At 40.7% G+C, this 14,794-nt stretch overlaps 1 protein-coding gene across 1 annotated transcript in view; it reads right to left on the bottom strand.

Annotated features, from left to right (window-relative positions):
* The window catches only part of SLC30A10 (solute carrier family 30 member 10), a 60,628-nt gene extending 46,135 nt beyond the window's left edge, over positions 1-14,493 (bottom strand). Inside the window, exon 1 of the mRNA XM_045455741.1 lies at positions 13,899-14,493. Coding sequence (XP_045311697.1) covers positions 13,899-14,346 — 448 coding nt within the window. The 5' untranslated portion in view covers positions 14,347-14,493. The remainder of the gene's footprint in view (positions 1-13,898) is intronic.
* Between the last annotated feature and the right edge of the window lie 301 nt (positions 14,494-14,794).

Below are 14,794 nucleotides of genomic sequence, written 5' to 3'. Positions count from 1 at the left end.
ATTGGCACAGACTTACAAAGCTTCCACAAAATTCGGAACTATTTGAGAGGAGAAGCCTAGGAAGATTAGAATAGAATATTTAAGGCATTGTTAGATGAGCTTCAAGTCAAAACGGTTACTGTGGATGCAAGGGTTTGCCTGTGTCCTGTGGGAACGGGTCAAGAGATAGACAGTTAGGACTCCAGGACAGGCACACGGAGGATGAGACACACTGAAGGGGACCGAGGGAAGATGTGATAGTTTGACCCAGGTCTGGGTTACATTTTTTGCTTAAGTGGAAAGTGCTTTTCAAATGAGGTGATCCAACTCAGAGAGGTGAGAGTTGACAAGAGTTATTTGGACAACAGTTGATTTTGGCAGATCCAGAAAACAGTGACTTCACTTTCTCACTGTGCTAAGAAAAAAAAAAAAAAATCTATGTGGGAAAAACAAATGCCTGACCCAAAAAACAATGGCAAAGTAAAAAGAAAAAAGCTCAACAAAAATGCCAGCCTCCCATGTGGTAGAGAAGGAAAGGGAACAATTTTAAGCAATTGATTAAACCATTTAATCACTGACAACTCAACTGAGCCTTTCTGAGGAAAGAACACAAAAAGGAAGCAAAACCCCAGAAGCACCTCCCAAACTTCAGAACAGAAGATGCAGCGGGATGATATGCCACTCAAGGCCTGAAACATCCCACAGCTGTGGAAAGACAGTGTCTGCAAGAGCGTGAAGTAGGAGCTGGAGCAATGGGTCCATCTTCAAACCTTCAAAAGAGCTTCAGCTCAGAGACCTGCTAAGACTGACACTCAGGCTGAATCGAATGTGGAATGAGGGAGAAGCTTCCTCAGGGAGCAGGATTCACAGGTCTAAGTGGTTCTGAAGCTAGAGGCAGCGGCGATGGTCCCTGAGGTACAGGATGGGAAAAAGCCCACTCACAGGAGACTGAGTGTAAACAGAGCCAGAAACAGGAGGTCAAGATGGAAATGGAATTCAAAATCTTCTTCCCATCCTTCCTTCTTCCCTTTCTTTCTTTCTTTCTTTCTTTCTTTCTTTTCTTTCTTTCTCTTCCTTCCTTCCTTCCTTCCTTCCTTCCTTCCTTCCTTCCTCCCTCCCTCCCTCCCTCCCTTCCTCCATTCCTCTCTTCCTCTCTCCCCTCTCTGTCTCTCTGTCTCTTACACACACACACACACACACACACACACACACACGCGCACACACACACACACGGATTAGGAAGAAAAAGTGCCACAAATAAAATATGGAGCCTAGGATGTCATGGCTGCAAATTTCTAAACTCTGTGAGTAGGCAGTAATATTTTAAATGTCACTCTCTGGGAAAGGATGCAGTGTGTTTACCAGATACGGAAATTTTAGTACATAATTAACCTCTTGTTGTGAGGTCTCTATTAGTGGAGTAGAGTATGCAGGTCTGGGTCGTGGCCAGTCTGGCACCATCTCTTCGGCATCATGGAGACACAGAAAACAGGAGGGCGCCCTCTGTCTGCCGTCCTTTCATCTGACAGCCTTGAGTCTCTGCTATGGTCCTTACGTGGTAATAAGGGCCCGGTTGATCCTAAGTGTTGAGTTCTGAGAACCTGAATCTATCTATATTAAGGGCTCTAGGTTTGGGTTCTGTAGTTCTGTAGTTCTGTAGTTCCATTATGTAGTTCTGTCAGACTTCTTTGAACTCTTCAAAAAGTGTGGCAGGAAATTAAGAAAATACTCAGAGGCCAAAAATGTAGTAAAAACCAAAATCCAACCAGAAGAGTTGAAGCCAGAATCTGACTTAAAGATATCTTTCTGATAAGAACAAGTGATTTTAATAGCCATATAGACACAGATGGCATAAGAGACAGAACTTACATCCATGCAAATGGGAGAGTTGGATCAGAGATCCCCTCAAAGATCAATCACTTGGTGAAAGGTTGAAGTGAAACAAAACCATCAGACAAACAAAAACTCACCCCTTGCAAAGAAGACAACAAAGAAAGGGCATGTTTCAGACTTGGTTATGGGTGAGGAGGAAAAGTGGAAACCACACCGTGGCCTTCATGTGAGAATGCAGTCTGAGTTTACATTACCTATGCTGATAACAATATCTCAAGCAAAGAATTTTTTATGTTCTCTCAAGTTGGTAATACCCTCAGGCACCCGACAGAAACAAATGCATATTTGTGTGGAAGAATGTACATCATCTATTCCTCAAAGAACTCCCTCAGAGAAAGTTCCATTGAACATGAGTGAGTTCACACTAAAAAATAATGAAACACTTAAAACACAAGAAAGGAAGCCACCTTGAGAGAAGCAGCAAAAATAATAAACAGCAAAATGAGACATGTAAAAGTTGCCAATGTTGAAATATCAGATACAGAATATAAACTAAGTATATTTAATACACAGGAATAAAGGAAGATATGGAAAATGCGAGTAAAGATAAAAGCACTATAAATGAAAAATAGCTAAAATTAAGAACTCAGTAGAAGGTGCCCTTCTCCTCCCAGCCAGAGTGTTATCAGTCAAAGTCTAATGGTGATCCTGGACTCTCACCCCTGCCCAGTGTCAACAGAGGCCAGGTGGGAATGTGGATTTCTATTCCCATCTTATAATGACAAACCCCTTCTTCTACCAGCACAGTGTCAGAGGACTGCTCAAACAGAAATTTTATTTATTTTTGTACTGTTGGCTTTTGAGACAGAGAGAAACAGAGCATGAGCTGGGGAGAGGCAGAGAGAGACACACACAGAATCCGAAGCAGGCTCCAGGCTCTGAGCTGTCAGCACAGAGCCCAACACAGGGCTCAAACTCGTCAACCACAAGATCACGACCTGAGCCGAAGTCAGACAGCTCAACCGACTCAGCCACCCAGGCGCCCCACAAACAGAAATTTTAAATAAAATCCACAGTCTCCTACTACCCCAATGTTCAGGAAGAACTCAACTGAGAATATTTCATTATACCAACACCAGGGAAATTTGTGCTTGAATGAAAAATAACACCAATGCTTGGATAACACAGATGTTAGTATGAGCTGACAAGGATTTTAAAGCAGCCATCATAAAAATACTTCAACAAGCAATTACAAGTATACTTGAAATAAATGGGGGGAAAAAAAGGAGTCTCAACAAATAAAGAACTAAAAGGAATTTTAAAACTGAAAAATACAATAACCAGGGGTGCCTAGGTGGCTCAGTCAGTTAAGCACCCAACTCTTGATTTCAACTCCAGTCATGATCTCATGGCTCAAGCGATTGAGCCCCACATCAGGATCTGTGCTGACAGCGTGGAGCTTGCTTTGGATCCTCTCTCTCCCTCTCTCTCTGCCTCCCCCCTGCTCATGTACTCTCTCTCTCTCCCTCTCTCTCTCTCTCTCTCAAAATAAATAAGTAAACATAAAAAAAAGAAAAAGAAAAAGAAAAATACAATAACCAAAAGTAAAAATTCAGTGGATGGGCTTGACAGCAGAATGGAAAAGACAAAGGAAAAACTCAGCAAATGTGAAGATAGAATAATAGCAATTACCCTACAACAGAGAAAAAGTAGGGGGAAACTGAACAGGAGCTTCTGGGTTGGTGAACACATCAAGATGCTGGCAAAATGGTGCACCCCAAGAGGGCATGGAAGTTCTGCACACCTTCCCCTATACCTTGCCCTGGGCATTTCTTCTCTTTGGCTGTTCCTACATTGTATCCTTTATAATGAATGGGTAAGAGACCAAAAAAACAAAAGACAAATCTCAATGACTCCTGTCTGTTTGCATCTGCTGAAGAGTTTGGCCACCTACTGGATGAAAATGTGGAATCAAAGTGTGATGACAATGGTGTGAATGCCATGGCTAACAAAAATAATGCAAGTCTCAAACAGCTCAGAAGAGAAGCTGAATGTAAATACTGGCCACACAACAGAGATGTGGGGGGGGGGGGGGGGAGAAAGACACTTCAAAAAGAGGAGACTGAAAACCACTCAAAAAACTAAAAAGCAAAGAAAATAAATGTTTTCAAAATAAGTCATGGATTAAAATTCTATTCACTCCTAAAAAAAAAAAGAGTGAACAAGGTCTCAGGAACTAGAGTAACTATATCAATTATAAATGGGGGATGATAAAGAGAGGTTAGGTTTGTACACTTCACTCAAACTGGTAAAATGCTGACACCAGTACTGACACACTGTGATTAATTAGGTATGTGTAATGTAATGACGACTATTAGGTATGTATAATGCAACCACATTAGGTATGTGTAATGCAACCACGAACAAAGCTATGCCAAGATGCCCTCAAAAACTCAAAACAATAGGAAAATCAAAAGTGAATTCTAAAAAATGTTTAAGGAAGATAGGAAAAGGAAAACAGAAATGAAAGACAGAAAGAACAAACAGAAAATAAAGATGAAATGGTGAAGTCCTAACCTCTAATAATTGCATTGAACATAATGGTATAGATATAACAATTACAAGGCATAAAATTGGCAGAATGGCTTAAAAAAAATCCAACCACATCCATGCCATGGAATACTACTCAGCAATACAAAGAAACCAACTACTGATGTGCACAACTTGGATGATCTTAAGGGCATTACCCTGAAAGAAAAAGGCCATTTTTAAAGGTCACGTATGTATGATTCTATTTACATAACATTTTTGAAATTATAATATTATGAAAATGGAAAACGGATTAGTGGTTTTGAGGGCCTAGATAGGGACTCAGAGTAGGAATAAAAAATAAAATAAAATAAAATAAAATAAAAGGCAAGAAGGGTATCTTCACGGTGATGTAATCGTTCTGTATCTTGATTTTGGTGGTCACACAAATCTACACATGTGGCAAAATGAATGGCAAAGAAGCACACACACATGTTGTACCAGCATCAGTTTCAGAAAAAGTGAAGACAAATCTTAAGAATTACCTAGAATCTAAGAATGCAACAGAGAACAACAAGAAGTGGGAAATATGACAAAGCGTATACAAAATAATGGAGGACAGAGTAAGAAGATCTGATATTACGTAATTAGTGTCGCAGAAGGAGAAAATAGAAGGAACAGGGGAGGGACAAAACTAGAAGAGATGGTATCTGAATGTATAAGAGATTAAAGTGCTTAGATTTGGGAAGCACAGTGATTCTCAGGTGGGATAAATAAAAAGAAATTCATGTAGGGAAATATTGTAGCAAAACTGAAGAAAACCAACGATGGAGACCTTTAAAAGGCGGAGCACATGGAAGTCTTGGTGCCAAACTTACCCAACTTGGGTGTCCTGAAGGAATGACATCCACCCCAGTGGAAAACAATTCAGGCTGAAACTACTGGAGGAGCCCTGTGTCTACCAGGCAGGACTACACTCAAACAGAGACTGAGCTCAAAGTGAAGAAGATTCAGGGTTTTATGGTTTCATTTTTTTAAAAAATTTTTTTAATGTTTATTTTTGAGAGAGAGAGAGAGAGCATGAACGGGGGAGTGGCAGCGAGAGAGGGAGACACAGAATCCGAAGCAGGCTCCAGGCTCTGAGCTGTCAGCACAGAGCCCGATGCGGGGCTCAAACCCACGAACCATGTGATCAAGACCTGAGCCGAAGTCGGACGCTCAACCGACTGAGCCACCCAAGCGCCCCAATTATGGTTGCATTTTGACTTGCCTTTGGTCTGTCCTTTAAATTAATAATCACACGCTTTGATTTCTCTGAATAGTAACTCAGAAGGTCAAACATACCTAATTTGGAATTTTAATTTTTCTCTCATAATTTGATACTGTGAGGAGAATCATGTTTAAATTGGGGGCATTTTTACATTGTTGACATTGAATTCTTAAAATATCTCGATGCTATAATTTCATGTCACAATGTAATTTCTGAACACCTGTGGAGGCTCAGAGTTGATTTCACTAATATGCTTATTCTTCTAATCCACTTTAGTCATTGGGGGCGGGTGGGATCAAAATTGCCAAGCCTTTGTCCCAAGAAGAATACCCAAAGAAAACATGGTTGGTATTGGGAGCACACAGCTTAAGAAAGTGGGCCACAGAGACCTGTTCATCTAGTCCTTCAAGGAGAGTCATGAGTGAAGAGAACACACAGCAGCTGAGAGTAGGGGGAGACCTCCATTCCTCTTGTCTCATGTTTCCATAAGAGACACTCTCGGGTGGTCTCTGTCTGACCCCCTTCATTCCCTCTCCAACTTTCAGGTAAGAAGTCACTCCTGGAGTGGGAAGTTCTTCTCTCAGTGGTAGATTTAGTTGAAAGAATGGAAGAAGCCTGGCCCAGCCCGTCCTGGGCTTTACCCTTCCAACTGTTTGCCTTCAGAGAATGTACATTCTCTGTGTGTAGGGGCCCACCTCTGCTCCCCAAGTTGTTGAGCTCTGCTTGCAAGAGGAAGGGTATGTTTACTACTGAGATGAGTGCTAGGAAGTCTATTACGATACTGAAAGTACCTTCTCCCATCCGGCTTTTATCAAGAACGGGACTACTCTTTTTATTGCTATCTGACCATCTTTGATTCCTTCATCCTCACTTAGCTCAAGCCTCAAGGTGGAAGTTATTTATTTGCTTTATAATGTCCAGACAATCTCCTCAATTGACTCTAGTCACTAGCTATAGAGCTGGATGTTGGTTCCGTTCTTACTCTGTCCTACGAAATCTCAAGGCAGTTTCTTCAGGTAAAGAATCCTACAGAAAACAAGTGGACCCTCCAGACAGTCCCTCCTTCAAACCTGACTTCTCTGCCGCTCCCCCGTAAGGAACAAATCTCTAGTTCTCATTGGTCTGAGTTAGGATCATCTTTTTCCTATTGTCTTTTGGGTTGATACATTTTTAGTGTTGTCACTGCAGATAAAGAGCAAGAGCATAGATAGGCTTCATCAAAAATTACTTCCGGGGCGCCTGGGTGGCTCAGTCAGCTAGGCGTCCGACTTCGGCTCAGGTCATGATCCCATGGCTGGTGGGTTCAAGCCCCGCATCGGGCTCTGTGCTGACAGCTCAGAGCCTGGAGCCTGCTTCGGATCCTGTGTCTCCCTCTCTCTCTTTGCCCGTGCCCTGCTCATGCTCTCTCTCTCTCTCATCTTCTCCCTCTCCCTCTCCCTCTCTCTCTCTCTCTCTCAAAAATAAGTATTATCAAAAATTAAAAAAAATTACTTTCCTCAAAATTCTCTCAAGACACCTTCTCAAAGGTAAACAATAAATATCAGGATGTGGACTTTGGAAAACATTCTAAGAAAAAGGAGTCACTAGATTTATGGCCACTTATAAAAAATGATGACACGTCATAGTCATCAGAGACAGTTACACATAATGTTTTCTAAAAACTGTGTCGACTACTGTCTCTGTCAAAAGCCTAAGACAAAGGAGAAAAATAACAAATATGTCCTTTACATCCTGTAACCATCTGGCAAAAGAAAACCAAAAGAGTAAGTTTACTCTCACCCCACCTTCTTGGAAAATTAGGCCTATGAGCAAGGTGAATGGGTATGTCATTACTCACTAGTCAGAACTGTAGGGCAATGTTTAAAAGGCAAATCACCTTATGGCAGGATAAAGGTATGGAAATGCAAAGTCCTGGTTCCAGCATCAACTGTGAGCTAACATTAAAACATTTGGTGCCTCGGCTTCTTCATTTGCAACTTGGAAATATGAACTACACTTGCATTATTTTCATGAATGTGATAGTCTGATGTTAATACCATTACAAAGGTTTAAAATATATAACTTTTTGGAGCACCTGGGTGGCTCAGTCGGTTAAGCATCTGGCTTTGGCTCAGGTCACAAGTTTGTGAGTTCGAGTCCTGCCTTGGGCTCTGTGCTGACAGCTCAGAGCCTGGAGCCCATTTCAGATTCTGTGTCTCCTTCTCTCTCTGTCCCTCCCCAGCTCATGCTTGCTCTCTCCCTCTCTCTCTCTCAAAAATAAACATATTAAAAATATATTTAAAAATAATATAATTTTTAACAGTTGAAAAATATAACCAATGCCCTTCTACGAAGTGTCATCTTGAACACTGAAAACGAAGAAAGTAACATGTACAAGAACCCTTTGAAAAATCATGCATCATGAAGGTATTACTTAACAAAAGAAAAGCACATTGATTCTTTAAAATCGGTGTAATGATACATGAGATGAAGCTCAAAATGGTTAAGTATCTTCTCCATTATCAGACCCAGTACATGAGGGAAGAAGTGCTAGAACACGTGTTTTCCAGTGACTGGTCCATGTTCCCTTTGGTTCATCCTAGTAAGGATGCTACTAACTTGTCATCAGTAAGATACATGTTTTGTGTGGTTTTCCAGGAGTAGTGATGGGTCTGTATTGGTCAAATGCATAACTAACAGCAAACAGTTATGAGTGTTGGTCCAGGATAAGGTGGGCTCTGTGTCATGGCTGTGAAGTAAAGCAAGGGACTTGTCCCCAGGGGGGTGTTACTAATATTTCATTCATTCTTTGCCCTTCAATCCTTGGACAATCAGTACCATCCACTACCACCGAGCACTATGTCGACAAGTTCACACACACAATATAATTTCATCCTTGCGACATCTTAAAAGATAGACACTGCCCACTTTACAGACAGAGAAACTGAGGTTTAGAAAGTCTGAGTATCTTTCTAGAGGTCAGTCAGCTACTGGGATTCAATTTTTAGTGTATTAATTGGCACTTTTTGACATGTTATTTTGTGATTATTGCTGAGCAAATTTTCAGTGTTTTGTTTTTGTTTTTGTTTTTGTTTTGTTTTTGTTTTGTTTGTTTGTTTGTTTGTTTGTTTTGGTGAAGCAGAGTAGGTCTTTAATTAAGGGCCTAGACTCAACCTTGTAATTTCTTTGTGCCCTACCATGAACTACCTGTATGACCATGGACCTGACTCAACCTCTGTTTTCTTGTCTGTAAAATGGAAATAGCAAATATTCTGTCACAATACATACAATTCTGCAAATCAATGCAATACGTTCTAATTATTTCATAAGACATGCAGCTCTCCAAATGTATGCCACATAGTGCCGTGACTATTGTCTGTACACTTCCTGAGTGCCCGACAACCCATGGATGTCAATAAACACTTGGTTTTCATTAACATTTAACTCAGATATCAGAATAGCCTCTGCATGTTAGAAGAAAATGGCTGAGAACAAGGAACTGGTTTATCCTTCTTTTTTTTTTTTCCCCTTCAGTTGAATTTGACTTCACAAATGTGAAATAGCACCTATTTTTCAATCTTTTGTTAATCTTTCTTATTCACTCCCTAGAACTGACCCAGAACGCTGTAATTGGGCAAAAAGAGAGAGGAGGGGCTCACCAAGCTGTCATGAACACATGGAAAGAGATGTAAGGGAATATAAGGAGCATCTAGCATGGGAGAGACACTGTAATCTACGACAGGTGTGTGTGTGTGTGTGTGTGTGTGTGTGTGTGTGTGTACACTTACCACTGAATCCTCACGTGGAAGTTAATTGTTCAAAATCCAACACAGTGCTTGGAAAACGACAGTGTCAGATATGGACAAGTGGCAAAGTAACAGGTTCGGGAATTAAGCATGATTCTTAAAATGATGTAATAATATTGTAAACTCCCAATCATTCCTGTGAACTAGACAGAGAACTCAGGGAAGCTCTGCCCAGAAAACTTTCCCTTTCCAGTTTGAAAAGCTGTGTTCCATGGTGCAGTTTCTGACCTCTTATTCACTCCCCGGTATTTGCTACTGGGAGATAGGAAGCCGATTCCCCCTTGCCTCTCCTAAAACTCTCAGAGCCTTGCTTATTTTGCTGGTTTCTGGATCAAATTTGCTCTACAAGGAAAGGAAACCAGATTTGCTTTCAGGGTCTACAGGACTGTCCATGTGAAAGGCTCCCATCAGGCTATGGTATTGAGTCTTAACTAGTACTGAGTCTAAATTAGAAGCTTGTGAGAACAACGAATCAGCAGTGTGTTACAACCTTCCACAACAGCGTGTCTGGTTGATTACTGTGCTGTCACTGCCTCCAGCGATTTGGTTGGAGAAACATAATGCCAGAAAGGTGGCTAAAGGGACAGGGACAGGGAGGGTGGGAGGAAGAGGCTGGGGGGTGGGGGGGAGAGGAGAGAGACAGAGAGAGAGAGAATGAGCACAATTTGGACTCAAAACGAAAACAATTTAAATTCAAAGGAAAGGCATTTTGTAAAAAAAATAAAATAAAATAAATGTAGTAAGCAGATATTTCAGATATAAATTGTTCACCTATAAATTATATAAATGGCAAGCCTAATATATCCCAGACAGATCTACACAAAATTGTCTTTGGTTTAAAATAAGGCCAATGTATATAAAGGTATTTGTTCAATATAGGGCGAGTGCATAGAGAGTTACAGTAGTTATATTTTAAAGAAAATTCAATTTCTAAAAACAAAACAAAACATAAAAGACAATGCGAAAGTCAAGGAAAATCAAGGAAACAAGGAGTAGGAAAAACTGTAAGCACAGCAGATTTAGTCCTTAAGTCTAGAGAAAGAAAGCTGGTGTCACATATTTCTTGGGATCTGAATCTACATGTTGTTTTAACCCCTTGCTCTTTCCCCAAACACACACGTAACCATCTACATTTCAGACTTTCCCCCTTGTTTGTTTTTTCTTCCATGCTTGTGATTTTTACTTTTTTCATTTTTTCCTTTTACTTTAGCCAAAAATACCTGCTCCCCTATCACTTTTCATGTCAGGGGTGGACTCATGCCAGCGAGGGATTGACCCAGGGTTTCTGGGGTCCTTCAGCTGAATCTTCTACATTCTTTTCTCCCAGGGTGTTTTGTTTTGTTTTGTTTTGTTTTGTTTTGTTTTGTTTTGTTTGTTTTATTGTTTAATTTCTGGCTCCATCTGTCTGATTTTCCAACCTTTCTTACTCCTTGAAACTCACAGATATTTTAAAGTCTTAACAGTTTAGACAGTCTATTCTATTAATATTTAGAGTTAGTGATCTTATGTTTAACTTTCCTATGACCTCAGACAGCAGATGTAACTGATACAATTCCCACATCAGACGGATCCAGCAGAACCAGTTAAAGATCCACAGAACCAAAAAAGACTGAAGACTTGCTAAGTAAAAACGCTTTCTGGCCACAGATCCCACAGAAGCAGTGATAGATTATCCTGACTCTGATCACTAACCCAGGAGGGACCACAGCACTGCAAGCTAGAGTTCTAGGCATACAGAAATTCTTTATCCTAAATGGACGTCAAATCTTCTGAAGTCAAGAGTCATTGTTCTCTCATATTGTATACCTCCTGGTATCAATTAATGTGTATGGATTAATCAATTTCTCCTTGAAATGGAAGACAATTAAAATGGGTTAATGTCAGTTTCTGAGATTCATCCAAATGTTTACTTTAAACTTATTTAGGTAATGGGAAAGATACCAAAATGTATGCTTTACTAAAAGTGCTAAGCACATAACTCAATAAATGCAAAACAAAGTAGCTATCCTAAAATTACTTGGAGGGTTTACACATTCTAAAATTTCTACCAGAAGAATGCAATACCAAAAGCTATCAAAAGAAAGTGAACACAGAATGTGGATCTTAAATCATTAGCTCTATGTGTATACCTATCACTGTACTTAGTTATATAAAGTAGAATATTGTATAGCATCCAACCCTTCAAAAGAAGATAGATATTCTGGAATTTAGGCAATAGAAACTGATATGATCAGGATGAAATATTTGTCTTAAGCCTCTTTTTGTCTTAGCATGGACATAAACATTAGAAAGCAGCACTTCCCAAACAAGAGCTAATTTAAGACCTATATGACAATAATTCAATTTATAAAAATAAAATTACACTTGTGTATCAATTCTCACGTTGGTCAGAGTCAAACCTTTTGCCTAAAATTTTTTTATTGTATGTATATTTTTGCCTAAAATATATCATATGTCTGAAACACAATGGTAAGTTTAGTGATGATGACACTTCCAAAGCTGAAACTAACCATTTGTTTGAAATCCACTTCCTTGCCTTAAAATTATACTTAGCAATAAGAAATATATTTTTCTTACATCAGATATGTGAATTTTATAATCTGGGGTCTCAAGTAATAATTTCTACATGATGACTGATGTAAACAAGGCTTAGGGTCTCAAATTAACTAATTGTCTTTTTTTTTTAATTTTTTTTTTAATGTTTATTTTTATTTTTGAGACAGAGAGAGCGCATGAATGGGGGAGGGGCAGAGAGAGAGGGAGACGCAGAATCCGAAGCAGGCTCCAGGCTCTGAGCGGTCAGCACAGAGCCCGACGCGGGGCTCGAACTCACGGACCGTGAAATCATGACCTGAGCCGAAGTCAGACGCTTAACCAACTGAGCCACCCAGGCGCCTCAACTAATTGTCTTTTTAAAAGGATAAGGTTTTAACTGATTCATTAAATTGAATAAAGATATAGGTTCTATTTTCTTCTTTGTTCCCTTTTATCCTTAATACATACTATAGGTGCTCTCATAACATACATTCTACTAATTGGGAAATTTAGACAGAGATAGCATAAAAGACTGGACCTAGCTGACATAATTTACACTGGGAGCAAAGGCAGAAGGAATAAAATGAAAAATGCAAACCCAGAGAAAATTGATCAGCATCAAATAAGGAAAATCTTAAAATTTCTTCAAATCCAGATAAGCAATTAGAATTCAATAATACTGGATTATTACATAATTCAAAGGCTTGCATTGTGATTTTTTTCTAAGTTTATTTATCTTGAGTGAGAGAGAGTGGGAGAAGGGCAGAGAGAAAGAGAGAGAGAGAGGGAGAGAGGGAGAGGGAGAGAGAGAGAGAGAGAGAGAGAGAGAGAGAGAGAGAGAGATTCCATAGCAGGTTCCACACTGTCTGCACGGAGCCCAACACAGGGCTTAATCTTACAAACCATGAGATCATGACCTGAGCCAAAACTGAGAGTTTAACCAACTGAACCGCCCAGGCGCCCCACACATTGTGATTTTTTAAAAAAACAAGTTACTCTTTACCAAGTGCCTGTTAAGTGCTAAACACTCAGGATCTCACTTGGTGCTTCCTACTTTCATATTACCTGTGGGCAGACAGGCTAGCTGAGCTAACTCGAATGCTGCCCTGGGGTAAAGCCATGATTTGAACCTGGTCTGTTCATGCTATGGGACTCTTTTAAAAAGCACTGGAAATTTCTCTCTTCTGCAAGAAGCTCTTTACATATATGTTTAATTCCTACTGTAGGAATAAAGAAACACTTTCATCTAATCATTTATCATTTGGATTCATTGCTTTAGAGTCAACTGCTCTCTCCCAAGATTTAACTCCATTTTTTGAGATGGCCCAGTGAGTGGCACCCACTCTTAAGCCCTTCCAAAAGTTTCATGTGTAAATAGTTTTTCTTTTTGTCAAATAGAATGGATGCATACAATAAGTACAAATATTTCCATCTTGAAAAGAACTAAGTTCACTAGATCATCTCCTTTATTTTTTCTCTCCCCATTTTCTGTAAATTCTTCCAGTATATAGTCCTATGAATTTGTCAGCCAAGACACTTGTTTGACCCTTTGCTTGATATCAGCTGGTTAGAGGGCCCAGTATTTTCTTAAACATATTTTATGGGGACTCTAAAATATTATTTTTAAATTCAAACACAGCCGTGTCGCATCTGGCCACTAATTAAAGGAGACTGTTTTCAATGCCACATCCACTTTCTTTCAAATTGCTCCCTTCATGGCCCTGCTCAGTACCTTTACTCCCTGTCTACCTCTCTGAACACTTTTCATTCCTGGTGACTAAAATTAAAGCCCCCAAGATGAAAGCGGCTTGTGGCCACCCAGCTCACCAGCAAATTTGGCCTGGAAGCAACTCCTTTGAGAAAGATCTTTTGTTGGGCCTGTCTCAAAAGCACCATCAGAGGCCCCCGCAGACAGCACCAGCCATAAGGCCGACCACATCTGCTATAACATCTAAGGAGCTATTTACCTGTTTCAGTGTCTCCCTGGGGCCTGTGTGCCGTACAGTAACAGCAGTCCAAGGTGACATAGTTAAGGACACTGAATAAGAGGCCAATAACTCCAGCACTGAGAACCAGCAGTGGCTCCTCTGTCTTCTGGGGATCAATATACCTTTTGACAGCTTCCACCAGGATGCTGAACATCAGAGCCATGGCAAAAATGGAGTTGCCAAACGCTCCCACCACATCTGCCCGGAGAAAGCCGAAAGTGCTCTTCCTGTGCCGTTTTATCCTGCTGGCCCTCACGCCAAGCCAGGCGATGATCATGGAAACAAAGTGGGAGAGGACGGCGAAGGCGTCGGAGGCCAGGGAGAGGGAGTTGCCTATGTTGGCGATCACCAGCTCCATCACGAACAGGAGGACGCTCACCGCGCACAGGAGGACTAACCGGAAGCTTCTTCCCGAGTATCGCCCCATGGCGCCCCGCTCTCGGGCAGCTCCTCACCCCTCTCTTGGGAAGAGTAACTCTCCCCTTCAGCCTTGCAGCACTTGTCATATTTGGAAATCACCTTTTATAGGCTGCTATAAAGCCATAAAACAGTTTAAAGGGCAATTAAGCAAGAAATGTCACGTGAGCTGGGACTTACGGAAAGTGAAGGCACGGGCGTCCGATGCAGACTTGAGGGGCTTCTTTCATTCATTGTGTGTTTACGCACAAAAGCCAGGAGCCTCCGGATCTTTGAATCGGGCAGAAGTTCATCTGTGGCTTTGGCCTTTTCAGCCTCGGTGTGTGCAATAGCTACTGTGGTGGGTCAAGCCGTTTGTCATAAACAATCGGGTCTTGTCTGCCTGGTGGGTAAAAAATATGAATTCTGTTAACCACATGGAACAGGGAACATTCTAGGGGTCTCTAATCCACAGATCA

The sequence above is a fragment of the Leopardus geoffroyi genome, chromosome C3, assembly GCF_018350155.1.
Source record: "Leopardus geoffroyi isolate Oge1 chromosome C3, O.geoffroyi_Oge1_pat1.0, whole genome shotgun sequence".
NCBI classification, from domain to species: Eukaryota; Metazoa; Chordata; class Mammalia; order Carnivora; family Felidae; genus Leopardus; species Leopardus geoffroyi.
Note: the sequence above shows the minus strand (reverse complement) of the source record. Positions and strands in the feature narration are given on the sequence as shown.